Source organism: Microtus oregoni, unplaced genomic scaffold, assembly GCF_018167655.1.
Source record: "Microtus oregoni isolate MIOR12 unplaced genomic scaffold, Mior012 000134F_ref0000037, whole genome shotgun sequence".
Lineage (NCBI taxonomy): Eukaryota > Metazoa > Chordata > Mammalia > Rodentia > Cricetidae > Microtus > Microtus oregoni.
Window position 1 is genome coordinate 1,746,319 of NW_024544778.1, and position 15,201 is coordinate 1,761,519.

Here is a 15,201-nt window from a genome sequence, read left to right on the forward strand (position 1 = left end):
AGATACATCTTAAAGCGTTGTTCTGTCTATTTTATCAGTATCCTCCACACACATCCAAGAATGAAGATGCTTTGGAGAACAGGAGAAAGTCTTTCACTGTCCATGGAAGAACAGAATGGTTGGCTATGGTGGGAAGCAGTAGAGGAGTTCCTCAAAAGCCCCCAGAATGGCCAGCTCCCCCTGCAATACTGTTCCTATGTTATAAGCCCAGAACTGAACAGAGAGCTCAGAGAATGCATAACAGCCACTCACAGCAGTGTTATTCCCAATCACCAAAGGGCAAAGACCACCTGCTGTCTACCGAAATACGGGAGAGGACGCACATGATGGACTGTTTGGCAGCTTTAAAAGGGAATAAACCTCTGCACTTTCTACACTGTGGATAAACTCTGAAAACATATTTAGTGGAAAAAGACAAGCTTAAAATTTCAAAGAAAAGTGTTTCTTAAGGAATAGTTTCCTTACTGTTGCCAAGCAACTTATACTAAGTTACAGACAATCCTATTGTGCCCCTAATAGCCAATGACAAGAACTGCAGGCAGATCAGAAATGCTGAGTATCCAGGCAGCCTCAGCTGACACTTGGGCAGCACATCCTCAGTCACCCACTTTGTAAACTGACAGAGGTAGAAATGCTACGATAATTGTATTTGAAATACAGAAGACAGAGAGTAAGCAAACATGCAGCAGAGAAAGCAGTTAGTTCTAAAGACCCTCACAGAATGAACTCCAGGGAGAGCAAGTGTTGATAGTGCCAAATCTTCAGATGCCAAATCTCAGCTCCTGGAGGAAAGCTTTGCGAGCAGGTAAGAAAGAAGAGGGAAGCCATCCGGTGTGTTTAGACTCAGACTGTAGAAAGTTCATGTGTAGGGTATTCCACAGGGCCCATGCTGAGGAGAGGTATCTCGGAATTGGTGCTGGAGCCAAAGTCAGTAAAGTCCAGCCGAGAAGCTGTGTGCCTACACTGTCTGCTAACATGAGGCTAGGTAATGGTGGTCTTGAAGACATTCGCCGCCATACTGATGATCAAGGAGCTGAGTCAAGGTCAGTAGAGCAGCCATAATAAAAGTGCTCCAAACAGGAAGACTGAGGCCCCATAGACTTGCAAGGAAGCACAGCTAACCCAGCTCAAGAAATTACATTTGGATATAGTCTGGTATGAAAAATCAACAGGTAGAGAGAAGAGTATGGGCAGGCAAGAGAGAGGAAGGGGGACCAAAAAGGGAAGCCATAAACAGGAAGAGGACATGTGAGGATTCTGGGAAAGGGGTGTGAACAGCCAAGAGGGGCATGAACAGTTAAGAGAAAAGGCTATGGACAGATCAGAGGGATTTTAGACAGGGAACAGGGGTATAAAGTAAGAATGAGGGGCATAGCAGGTGGAGTGAGGGACATGGAGCCAAGAAGGGAGCCAGGTGAGAGGGAAAGACAAACAGGCAAGAGGGAGTAGGAAGTAGGAGTTGAGAAGAGTCAGCAGCGAAAAGGGAAGGGTGAAGACTGTGAGGATATCACACAGTGAGACTACAGAGTATAGGGAATGGGAGGAGAGCGTTGGTGGCACTGATGGCCATATTAATGATTTCTTCCTTCCCTGTTTGCTTTCGTCACCTCCTTCATGCCGGGCTACCCCGTGCCCCCATGAGAAGTCAGATAACCCATTTCCTTAAGCTGTCAGTGTGAAGTTCACAGGCAAGGCCTCACTTGCTCGGACACTGCTCTAAGGTCCTAGTCTGAAGTCTGCTCTTACGTTTTCCCCACGAACGACAGTAAGTACACTCGGCCAAAGACATTTTAAAATTATGGTATAAAAATTATGGTATAAAAGTGCCTTTGGATGTATATTCAATCAAGTTTAACAAATCTCAAAACCTATAAGCCACGAATGTCCTGGGTGAAGTCTATTTTTCTTTTGTAACAAAGAACATGAGGAGGGTAAGTGCTACCCAATTGGAACGAACGCATTTCTGTCTTTCCCTCTTAGTCATCTACCTCCTTTGCTTCACATCCATGGTCCCCATTTGATCTGTCACAAGAGTCCCAGTTGATTGTGGGTCAGCAAGAGGACTTAGTGGTCTCTCATATCTACAGACAATAGGGTCCCTGGGTCACCAGAACCTACAGCATGGGGATGATCACGTGCAATGCCTTCTAAACCAGTTGTAATTTTTCCTTTATTTAATTTTGTTAAAGATCTTCAAATGAATGGGTTACTGTGTGGTCAGTTATGAAAAGACCTAGGTCTAATGGTGAAACCCTCGAATTTACAAACAATGAAACTGAGCCCGAGGAACTCTTTTGGGTGTCTATTAGAACTGAAGACACAGGTTTTCCCAGCAAAAACAAAAAAATAAAGGAACAGATATTGTACTGGGAGTGTTAGAATCCCAGACACAGAAGTCAGGAAGCAGAGGCAGTGGATCTCTGTGAGGTAGAGGCCAGTCTGAGCTACAGAGCGAATTCCAGGACAGCCAGGGCTACACAAGAATCACAGACAGAGAAGGGTACAGGGCATAATCACAGTAACTAACTTTATACATATTGATTCATCTGGATCCTTTTTAAAGAGTAGCCCTTTCTCCAGTGATATGCAAAGTAATGGGATATGAGGCATGGTGCCACACGTCAGTGCTGAGGAAGCCTGGGGCCATCCATGACACGACCTTGCTCTCTGTACATCTGTATCTTTAATATTTCTCAACTTCAGAAAAAACTTTTAGACAAGGCATGTTCTGTAAACATGAGCTAAACAAAAGGGTCTGCCCAGTTGGCCCTCCAGCACCTAACACATTACATTAACTAATAAGAGCTCTGCCCCGGTGCTTAAGCTAGCTCTTGGGAACCCACTCCCTATGCTGGGCTGCCTTGACCAATCGTTTTTTAAGTTTTTTGTTGTTGTTTTATTTTTATTTTACATAAATTGGTCTTTTGCCAGCATGTATGTCTGTGTGGGGGGGTGTCAGAACCCCTGGAATTGGAGTTAGAGACAGTTTTGAGCTGCCATGTGGGTGCTGTGAATTGAACCTGGGTCCTCTGGAACAGGAGGAGAGGATGAAAGGGAAACTGTCAGTATGTAAAATAAATGGAAAAAAAAATTTAAAAAGGAGTTTGTAAGAAGAGCAGGCACTATGAAACTGGTAAGGGTTATGTAAGAAACCCAAACACATGGCAGTCAGTCAGACCCTCCCTTCTGCTAAGACTGACTCTGAGTCTAGAGGGATGTCACTTGATGGGGAAGGGATAAGCCGGGGTCCCTAGCAGCCACCACTAATGTCATACTCACGTCTGAAGCATTTACTATTGGCATCCCTGGGCCCAATCTCGGTATATGGCCCAAGAGAAAGAGCCCAGATGGGTTGCTGCAATACCCTAAGGCTTTTGTTACACAAGCCGTCCCAAGGCCTTGTCCAGCTAGGATCCTGTAAGGTAGACAGACACCCACGCCACGCTCTTGATAACCAGGCCTGGTCCCCCACCCACACTCTGGGAAGAACCAGCAGGTGGCCTACTACTCTTCTACTACCACAGATATATCCAAAAGGACCCGTCCAGTCATGACTGGCCCCAGGAAACACAAGCGAAGGCCTCTGAAGGCTCCTGGGAAGAACCCGGATCTCTCCAGTTCACCTTAGCACTAAGCATCGGCTGAGCAGCTCACTCTCAGAAGCCTGGCCAAGGCCTTGAGAAGCAGCTGGGCAGACCTCTCTGGACAGGTCAGCTTCAGGGTCACAGCACAGCCTTCATTTACAAAAGCAAGCACGGGCGTTATTCCCTTAAATATTCACCCGATTCTCACAGACAGGACTGTGTTTTCTTTCCATTTCCCAGGATCCTAGTCTGTGGACTGAGTTCCTTCTATCTCCTGCTGTCCTGTATAGCTCTTCAGAACATGGGCCTGCCACCTGAATCTTATACGCGCCTCCATCTTAACTAGCTTTCCAATTTTATGGAGTGTCCCCCAATAAGTTTCTGATAAATATTTTCTGACTATTTGAATACTTCTTAGAAAAGGTCCGATATACACACACAATAAACACTGTCAGGTGCAGAATTTTACATTCAGTTTCTATGGTGGGTGGTGGTGGTCAGAAGGCAGAGGCAGGTGGATCTCTGTGAGTTTGAGGACAGTTTGATCTATATGGCAAGTTCCAGGCAGTCAGGGCTACATAGTGAGACCCTGTCTTTAAAAAAAATTAATCCAGTCTTTTTTGTTTTTGCTTTTTGTGACAGGGTTTCACTGTTTAGTTCTGGCTGTCCCGGAACTCTGTAGACCAGGCTAACTTCGAACTCAGAAATCCAACTGCCTCTGCCTCCTGAATGCTGGGATTAAAGTCATGCACCACCACTGCCCAGTTTTAATTCAGTATTTTCTATGAGGACTTAAAGTTTAAACCTCAAAGATTAAGGCATCCTACAGTCAGTCAGAAAAGCCTTGGGTCACACCTGGGAAGGAGGGTACAGGACCTTGCATGACAAGTAAGTGAGCAGAAGAGTGGGAATATAGTTAGCATGCTTCTTTAAAACTTTTTCTAATATCCAAATTTATTTATTTTTTAACAGCTAAAGCTACTTCTATATTCAAACGTTTTTGTACAAAATAATGGGTTTATAACACTATGTTCACACATATGCATGTATAACACTATATTTTCACACATGTGTCTCTGCACTTTGCTCGTACTCACCACCACCCCATTACTTTCTCTTGGCTCTCCTCTCTCCCAATTTGTTCATGAAGTAGCCAACCCTATTTAAAATAACATCATGTCTGAAACCTTTGCACTCTGGAGGCTGGGGCAGAAGGATCTTGAGTTAGAGGCTAGTCTTGGCTACACAGTGAGATCTTTATCACAACATCTTTATAATAGTAACAATAACAAAGTTTTCAAAATAAAATTTAAAAACATCAAAATTAAAACACAGTTTTCCATAGGCACAAAACCTAACTGTAGCGCGCACCATGGCGCTGTCATGTCATGGGCACGGAGCCTGGGCGCCATTTGCTGTTCCACGTCAAACTTGAGAGAACTTGTGCACATGCGCGCGAGCCCCCCCCCCCCCAACGCGGGGAGTCTTTCGATCTGGCCATCCGATCTGGCCAATCATTATTTAGCACGTTTATCGCTCCATTCTGGCCTGAGCCATTGGGTTGATGACATGTCAGGGCTTAGTCTGGCACCGTATATATTCTTCTGCTTCCACGGGGACGGGGTCTTCTTGCCTCTTTCAAATCTCAATGTAAGTGCTCCAATAAAGGGTGTTCTGAGAAGGATCCTGTTGCAGTCGTCTCTTCTGCTGGCAGGAGCGGCGTGCTGCAAGTGGTGCCGAACCCCGGGACTTCCATCACGGCATCAGGCAGAGACCCCTGCGGAAGCAGGAGGATTCAGAACTTAGACGCTCGGAGCGGCGGCGCCGGTGAGTTCTCCGTGAGTATTACTTCTGACGTGCTGAGTGGAGGAGTGAATCCGCTCTGGGGAGCCCCTGTCATTCAGGGTATGGTCGTCTTGGTGCTGACCCATTGCCTTTTTTCCACGTTTTCATAGAGCCGGTCAAGAGTGTATTTGCTGGGACCGGCAGTAAGTGAAACTGAAAGTAAGCCCAGTGTAGATAGGTAGGCATTTCAACTTGTGCATAAGGTGTGCAGATAACGTACAGCATGGGAAATGTAGCGTCTGGACCCACTGGCATGGTGCCTTTCTCGCGCCCTATCCAGAGGCTGCTTAGGGACCGAGATCTAAAAATCTCCAAGGGTACCCTAAGAAAGTTTTTGGAGGATGTGGATCGAGTAGCACCATGGTTTGGAGGTTCGGGGGACATCAATCTCCCATGCTGGAACAAGCTAGGTAGGGCCCTCGAGACAGCAAAGGCGGAGGGTAAGCTTCAGCCGGGAAGTCATCCATTATGGAAATTGGTACGAGCCTGTTTGCGGGACGTGAGATGCGTCGAGGCAGTAAAAGAAGGCCGAAGAGCGCTTTCAGCCTACCAGGATAGCATGTCGGAGCTAGATACCAAGGAAGAAAAGACAGGAGAATGCAAAAAACATAGGCCTAAGGAGGGCGACAAAAGCTCTCGGAAAAGGGAGGGCGACAAGAGCTCTCGGAAGAGGGAAGAGAAAGCTCCAGAGAAAGACAGGGAGCTAGAGGATACGCGGTATCCACTCTTCGAGGAATTTCCTAATTTTTGTATAGATGAGTCCTCCGAGAATGAGAACCAATTAGATGTGGAGGAGGAAGATCTAGAGGAAGATCTAGAGGAAGCTGCAGTTCAGGATGAACGGGGACAGTGTAGTCCGGAGCGTACTAAGCCCCCGCCATATGATTCACCTAGAGCTAGTGGTACCAGGAGTGGCCCATCGGCACCTCCTGCCACATCGGCTTCCTTCATTAAGCCTGGCACGTGGAGCCGATTGGCTGCTGTGTTCCCCGTCTTTCAGGATCCCAACACAGGGCAGAGGTTTCATGAGCCGGTTGATTATAAACAGTTAAAGGATTTGGCTGAGGCCACACAGACTTATGGAGTGTCTGCGAGCTTCACGCTCGGACTTGTAGAATGCCTAGGACAATCGGCAATGACACCTGCTGATTGGATGAGTACTGTTAAGGCGTGTGTTACTTTAGGCCAATACTTGGACTTCAGGTCCATTTATACCGACTATGCTTATGCGCAAGCCCGTATTAATGCAGATAACAGCAATGCTGCCTGGACGGCAGACATGTTACTAGGTCAAGGACAGTGGATAAACAATCAGACCGTGTTTCCTATTCAAGTTTACCAACAAATTAATGAAATAGCCATACGAGCCTGGAAAGCCCTGCCTAACAGGGGCCAAGTGTCGGGTAATTTAACCAAGATAATACAAGGACCAGCAGAGCCATTTTCAGACTTTGTCGCTCGAATGATGGAGGCAGCAGGAAGAGTATTTAGAGACATGGACCAGTGTATGCCTTTAGTAGAGCAACTCGTCTATGAACAATGTACCAAAGAATGTAGGAGGGCAATCACCCCCTGGAAAGGAAAAGGACTCCAAGCATGGATGAAAGCTTGCAGGGAAATAGGAGGGCCATTGACTAATTCTGGACTGGCAGCTGCTGTTTTGGCTGCTGCCCGGATGTCTGGCAATAGGCCAGGAGTCTGTTTTAAATGTGGCCAGCCGGGTCATATAAGAAAAACATGTCCGAATGGAGAAGGGAGGCAGGGAGGTGGAGGACGTCAACCAGGCCTCTGTCCGAGATGCAAAAAGGGGAGGCATTGGGGAAATGAATGCCGGCCGGTGAAAGACATCAATGGTCGGCCCATTACTAATCCACCAGGTTCAAAAAACGGCAAGAGGGGCCCACGTCCCCAGGGCCCTCAAATGTATGGGGCATTGCAGGATCAGGCAGAGCAGCCACCTCAGAAACCCGAAGGGCAACCGCGGGCTCTGCAGGGTTGGACATCTGTGCCGCCACCAGGCTGGTATTGACACCACAAATGGGAGTGCAGCCCATCGAGTCAGAATTTAAAGGTCCGTTGCCTAGAGACACTGTGGGCTTACTGTTAGGACGTTCATCATCTGCTCTGAGGGGGCTGGTAGTAACCCCGGGTGTTATAGACCCTGATTATACTGGCATAGTTAAGATCATGTGTTCCTCCCCAAGGGGCATTACAGCTATTTCCCCAGGGGATCGCATAGCTCAAATGTTGATCTTGCCTAGTCTGCATAACCATTTTCCAGCCAAGGCTATGAATAGAGGGGATCAAGGGTTTGGATCCACTGGCACAGATCTTGTTTGTCTGTCTATGGGTTTAGATCAAAGGCCAATCATAGCCCTTAATATAGAAGACAAAACGTTTCAAGGATTGCTGGACACAGGTGCAGACCACAGCATTATTAGAGAGGGGGATTGGCCAAAGCGGTGGCCTCTTCAGCTATCATCTCAAACATTACAGGGCCTGGGGTATGCCAATACACCAAAGGTCAGTGCTAAAGAATTAACTTGGACATATGAAGAAGGACAAAAGGGACTATTTCAACCTTTCGTGCTTGATCTCCCCATTTCCTTATGGGGGCGAGATGTTTTGAGTCAGAATGAGAATAAAACTTGTTACATAGTATTCAGATGTTAGTCAACGGTTAATGCTGCAGTCCGAATATGTTCCGGGCAAGGGACTAGGGAAGGGGCTTCAGGGCACCCCTGAACTGATCATGCCTTCAATGAGTCCTGGACGTCGAGGCCTGGGTTTTTCCTAGGGCCCACTGAGGATGCCATCCCTATACCCTGGACCACTGACATTCCAGTCTGGGTCCCTCAGTGGCCCCTCTCTAGAGAAAAATTGGAGGCAGCACAAGAATTGGTAGAAGAGCAACTTGCTCTGGGGCACCTGGAGATGTCTCAATCTCCTTGGAATACGCCTATTTTTGTGATCAAGAAAAAATCAGGGAAATGGAGGCTCCTACATGACCTTAGAGCAGTTAATCAGCAAATGCAGTTATTTGGATCAGTGCAAAGGGGATTGCCTTTGCTTTCTAGCCTTCCTAGAGATTGGCCGATCATTATTATTGATATAAAGGATTGCTTTTTCTCAATACCCTTGAACAAGGAGGATTGTCCTCGGTTTGCATTTACAATTCCATCCGTTAGTCATGAACAACCTGATACAAGGTATCAATGGAGGGTTTTGCCCCAAGGAATGGCCAATAGCCCCACCATGTGCCAGTTGTTTGTTCAAAAGGCCTTGGAGCCAGTGCGCTTAAAATTTCCACATTTGAGATTATGCCATTATGTGGATGATATCTTGATAGCTGCCCCTACTAATGATGTGCTTGATTTGGCGTTTTCCACCACCGTTGACACACTTAGGAACTATGGGCTGGAAATTGCTCCTGAAAAGGTACAGAAGGAAGAGGTGGGACGATTTCTGGGAGCTATTATAACCCCACAGGCTATCAGACCGCAGAAAATAAGTCTGAGACTTGACAATCTTAAAACACTTAATGATTTTCAAAGATTGCTAGGTGATATCAACTGGCTTCGGCCGTACCTTCGGCTCACTACAGCTGAGTTGAGACCCCTCTTTAAAATTTTGGAGGGAGACCCAAGAGTGACGTCCCCTCGAATGCTGACACAGGACGCAAAAGAGGCCTTGGAGAGGGTTGAACAGGCCATCCAGAATGCACAGTTAAGACGATATGATGAGAATAAACAATTAGTGTTGTGTATTTTGCATACTAAGTCAGCACCCACAGCTGTCCTTTGGCAAGATGGGCCTTTGTTATGGATACATGCTCATGCCTCCATTCACAAAACAATTGAGTATTATCCCACGGCTGTGGCGTCTATTGTCATGATGGATATAAAGATGTCTTTAACACATTTTGCTATGCAACCACAGTTGTTGATCCAGCCATATACCCCTAAACAAATACAAGTCTTGAGTGCAACACTAGATGATTGGGCTGTTCTTGTCTGTGCATTTTCTGGCAGGTTTGATAATCATTATCCCTCCGATAAACTGTTACATTTTGTCATGAATCATCCAGTTATTTTTCCTAAGGTGACCAAGCCTTGCCCCTTGGATAATGCAGTCACCATTTATACTGATGGGTCAAGCTCTGGTGTGGGAGCCTATGTTGTCCAGGGAGGGGAGACAGTCATTAAACATTTTGAGCCAAATAGGCCACAACTAGTGGAGTGTCAAATGGTTCTGGAGGTGTTTCTCACCTTTACAGGTCCTCTTAATATTTACTCAGATTCCCATTGTGTGGTCAATGCTATAAATCAACTTGAATCTTCTGCAATGATCTCTGACAGGAGCCCCGTGGTCTCCATTCTGTTGTCCATACGTGATACTATTAGAAAGAGGTCGCATCCTTTTCACATGGCTCATATACGAGCGCACACACTGCTGCCAGGTCCTATGGCAGAGACCAATGCTCGCGCCGACGAAGCCACCCGAGCTTTTCCAATGATAACATCAGATCCTTTTTCAGCAGCACGCCAATTTCACGAGTTATATCATGTGCCCGCCAGGACACTAACGCTTAAATTTAACATTCCTAGACAAGCGGCTAGGGACATCGTTAAATCTTGCCAGGCCTGTGTCCCTTTCAACCACCCACCACATGTTGGAGTCAATCCAAAAGGCCTGCTACCAGGTGACCTCTGGCAAATGGATGTCACCCATGTACCTAGTTTTGGCCGTATGCAATACGTGCATGTATCAGTCGATACTTGTTCTGGTGTGATCCATGCATCACCCTTTACAGGTGAAAGATGGTTAATGTTGTAACTCATTGCCTGGAGGCATGGGCCGCTTGGGGTAAACCCAAACGCTTGAAAACTGATAATGGTCCTGCGTATGCCTCCAAAACCTTTCAGCAGTTTTGCTCTCAGATGGGTGTTTGCCATCACACTGGCCTGCCGTACAATCCACAAGGGCAAGGCATTGTAGAACGGGCTAATCGCTCGTTAAAGGAAATGTTACAAAAACAAAAAGGGGGAGTAGCCCAGGGCTATTCACCCAAGAATGCCATATCCCTAGCTACTTTCACTTTGAATTTTTTAAACCTTGATGATCAGGGACGATCAGCGGCCAGCCGACATGCTGGGGCTCTACCCACCGAAAACGTTGAAGTAAAGTGGAAAGATGTGTTAAATAACACATGGTGTGGCCCAGATCCAGTGATTGCTAGATCCAGGGGAGCTGTTTGTATTTTTCCACAGGGCCAGGAACAACCGGTTTGGGTCCCGGCAAGACTGACAAGAGAGCTGAAACGGATACAGGACAATGAGGACGACCCTCGTGGTGCTGATTCTCCTCCTGTGGACGCCAATGATACAGATGAAAATGACGCAACTGTGGGCAGTAACCAGGGCATGGCCAATACCTATGCCTGTTCACGCTAATTCCTCTATTATTCCCACCTTGGTTTCCACCTCATGCGATATGGAAGCCCCTTGTATGGTCCCTAGAGATGATAAGATAGAACGATTTAATTCAACTAAAGTTGTGCTTAATGGGACCTTTTGTTTTTCCCTGGAACATAAAACCCCATGCATTCTGTTAAAACAAAAGAATTTGGTTAATTGGATGGATCCCTTGCTTTATAGTCAGGTGAATATAGGCATATTGGCATCAGCTTTAAATCAGATTGTTCAGGGTGCCCAATCAGGCGGTGGTACATCCAGTAATGCAACTTCAGTTAACGTTACCACCTTGGCTATGAATACCACATTGTTGGTGCCTATGAAAGATCCCTCTCTTAGAGATTATGATAGCACTGAATTTAAAGCATCCCCACATGTGTCCCAGATTTTTCTTTCCCTCCCACCTATACTGCCTGTCAGGGCAGGACATGGGAGGAGTTACAGATTTCACAGGGATTCTCCCTTTCTCCATCTATGAAGAGATATTTTTATAATCAGTCAAACAAAAGTTCTACCATAGGGGATGGGTGGTCCTGGTATCAATGGTTGGTTTCCAATGAGGCAGGAGCAACAACAGACATTTCCGCCTTAGCCCAAATCCAAAAGCTCACCACCCGGCTGATTAATGTTTCTGGTATAATAACCGAAACATCCCTTGGTAGGTGACTTCGTGTACTTCAGGAGGAGGAGCTGGCCAATACTACCTTGGTGGCAGCACCAGTGTGTGTACCTTCTCCTTTTGTGTTTCTGCTAACTAATATTACTAATGCTACCCAAGAGGTAGATTGCAGGAGTACCGATTGCTTTCTAGCTCAATGCTGGAATGCTTCATGGAACCTTGTAGTGGTTATGAGGATACCAACATTCGTGCCAATTCCTGTTAAAACGGATCCTGATGCGTTCCCACTCGTTACTCTTTTACGAGAACGAAGGGAGTTTGGACTCACCGCCGCTATAGTAACAGCGATAGTGGTGTCAGCGGCTGCCGCAGTTACCGCAGCAGTGGCTATGACCAATCAAGTACAAACTGCAGATACCATTAATAATGTGGTTGCACAGGCCGCTACAGTGCTGGATACTCAAAGCAGAATAAATAGACACATGCTGTCAGGCATAGTGGCAGCTAATCAAAGAATTGATTTTTTACAAAGTCAAATTGATGATTTGGCTGATTTGGTTTAAATGGGTTGCATTTCGTATCAAAAGCATGTATGCATAACCCCACTTTCTTTTGATAATTCCAGAAATGAATCAAAGATCCTAGGCGAATTCCTTGCCGGCAACTGGTCCAAGGAAGCGGAGAACCTGATCCAGGACCAGCTGTTGCAGATTGCTACCTTGAACGATACTCGTATACAGCCCATAACCCTTGGACAATTTACTGATTGGCTGCAATCCGCTTTTTCTTTCTTTAAGGAGTGGGTGGGGGTTGGCGTATTCGGTGCCATATGTTGCCTCGGCGTGTTTCTCTGCCTTTGGCTTCTGCGCCGATTTCGTGCACGGCAAGCTCGGGACAAAGCAATTATAGTCCAGGCCCTTGCCGCCCTCGAACATGGCATCTCCCCTCAGGTCTGGCTGGCTAGCCTCAAGCATGACCTACAACTGGATGTGGCCTCCGCACCCCAAGTCGTTAGAGACATTGCACTGGGACAGGCACACCCAGTTCTCAATGTTTTTTAAACGTGCTGGTAGTCCTTGCACCTCATAGGCCTTGCTGCCATTGCCCATGAGAGGACACACAGCATGACGCGCACAGCGCACCCTAACCCTTGATCGTTGGGGACGTCATGAGGTCTCAAACTAGATCGGGTTTCTGCTTTAAAATATAAAAGGGGGAGATGTAGCGCGCACCATGGCGCTGTCATGTCGTGGGCACGGAGCCTGGGCGCCGTTTGCTGTTCCACGTCAAATTGAGAGAACTTGTGCACATGCGTGTGAGCTCCCCCTCCCCAGCGCGGGGAGTCTTTCGATCTGGCCAATCATTATTTAGCACGTTTATCGCTCCATTCTGGCCTGAGCCATTGGGTTGATGACACGTCAGGGCTTTGTCTGGCACCGTATATATTCTTCTGCTTCCACGGGGACGGGGGCTTCTTGCCTCTTTCAAACCTCAAGTGTAAGGGCGTTCTGAGAAGGATCCTGTTGCAGTCGTCTCTTCTGCTGGCAGGAGCGGCGTGCTGCACCTAACCTCCTAGGGAGAGATTCTGAACTCATGTTGGGCATCCACTATATTGGATGGAAATTGCTCTCAGAAGACATGTAACAATGATCTGTGCCCCAGGGCATCCTGATACACTGTGTGCACACTGGTTCCACCGGTGTGGTGTTACCTTCCTGCTCTCACAGGCGGCACAGATGCATGGAACAGTCACAGTCTGCCCAATGTCTGTTTTGCACACACTCAACAATTTAGAGTATATCTTTCTATTCACAGCATAAAAGCCTGTGACAGCAACATGAATCAGGGCTCTGCGGCAGGTGCTGGGCCTTGACTGCCTCTGTACAAGGTGACAAGACATTCTCTGCCTGCCTGCGGGGATAGACAGAGGATCCCATAGAGGAAAACCATAATCATTGGCTCCATGATGCCCACAAATCCTCACTCAACAGAATTAGGTCTAAGTCAGTATCTACTAGGTGAAACTGTGTCTGTCCTCACACCTGCATACCAGAATTATAGCCATCCTTCTACCTCTACATATACTCTTCATACACAGCCACTCTCTGTCCACTGCTAAAGCAACTGTGTATTTGATTCTGGAGCCACTGTGGCTGCCAATGTTATGCTTATCCACCTGGGCCACGTTAAGGACACACTGCAGAGTAAAATGCTTTCTTTGGATTCTGAGCAACCAGTACTTGAGATAATGTCCTACACTGACCTGACCCATCAAAGCTCAAAGCAACTAGACATTGTCTAGTTAATAGTGTGTAGATGACCGAAGTTACAAAGCCCAACCCTGACAGGATATGTCAAGAAGTTGGACATGGTCCCAGAGGACTCTAACCTTGAGCCTATAAAAGATCAAACACCCAGTGGTTGTCACCTGTGTCAACAGCTGACCCGATGTCAACTGGTTGATCCAACGTGTGTATCGCTCTGTAGAGTCTGGGGGGTCTCTCCTCACTTGGCATCCTATGATCTGTGAAAAACAACAACAAAAAGATTTTAAGGTTTTGTAAATAAGTGTGAAATCCAAGGATTGGGGGCCGATTCAAGCAAAAATCCTTGGCATCAGGAGGAAGAGAGAACAGAATGCCGCTAGACAGACCCTTGCTGGTAAGCCACAGCCTCGTGTTGATACACAGACTAACAGAAAAGTGTTAACTTAAGATATAAATGGGGCTGGAGAGATGGCTCAGTGGTTAAGAGCACTGGCTGCTCTTCCAGAGATCCTGAGTTCAATTCCCAGCGACCACATGGTGGCTCACAACCATCTGTAATGAGATCTGGTGCCCTCTTCTGGCATGCGGGCATACATGGAGGCAGAATGTTGTATACATAATAAATAAATAAATCTTTAAAATAAATAAATAAATAAAATGTTAAAAAACAAGATATAAGTGTTAGCCAGAAATACATGTTAAGTGATTAGCCAAGCAGTGATTTAAATAATATAGTTTCTGTGTGACTGTTTCAAGTCAGAGCGGCCGGGAACACATGAACAACCACTGACAACACTCTGACAAGTATTCTTATGTCACGGGTGGTGACAGTGGACCTGGGATAAAGCTTCCGTGTTGTGGGAAGAACAGGGTTGGTGTGGGGGTCTGAATGAAAACGGCCCTAATACGTTCAGGCATTTGAATACTTGGCCTCCAGTTGGTGGCACTATTTGGACATGTTTAGGAGGTATGAACTTGCTGGAAGTATGTCACTAGGGGTGGGTTCTGAGGGTTTAAAGCCTTATTCTATTTCAGTTCACGCTCTGCTTCACACTTGCACTTGAGAATGTGATCCCTCACCTTCCTGCACCAGATGCCATGCCCGTTACCTGCTGCTGTCTCCCCCGCAACACGATCTCTCTAGAGCCATAAGCCACAATTAGCTCTTTCTGTCCTAAGTTGCCTCGGTCATGGTCACAGCAACAGAAAAATCACTAGTACATTTGGGGCTGGTTTGCTAGGGGTTGAAGTTCATGCCTCACACAATGAAAAAGAATCGGTGAAACTGCAGTTGAGTTGATGCTCATGCGTAGCTGGGTAGACAACAGTCAGTGAAATTCTACTTAGGAGCAAAGCTCCCACCATATGTATGCTCAAGACTTTGCCCAGAAATATAGTGATTCTTCATTTAC

General features: G+C 46.6%; 1 protein-coding gene across 1 annotated transcript in view; it reads right to left on the minus strand.

The window, feature by feature from the left end:
* LOC121444592 (UDP-GlcNAc:betaGal beta-1,3-N-acetylglucosaminyltransferase-like protein 1) overlaps nt 1-15,201 on the minus strand; it is a 79,990-nt gene that overhangs the window by 31,647 nt on the left and 33,142 nt on the right. The window contains exon 6 of the mRNA XM_041646433.1: nt 13,951-14,046. Coding sequence (XP_041502367.1) covers nt 13,951-14,046 — 96 coding nt within the window. The remainder of the gene's footprint in view (nt 1-13,950; nt 14,047-15,201) is intronic.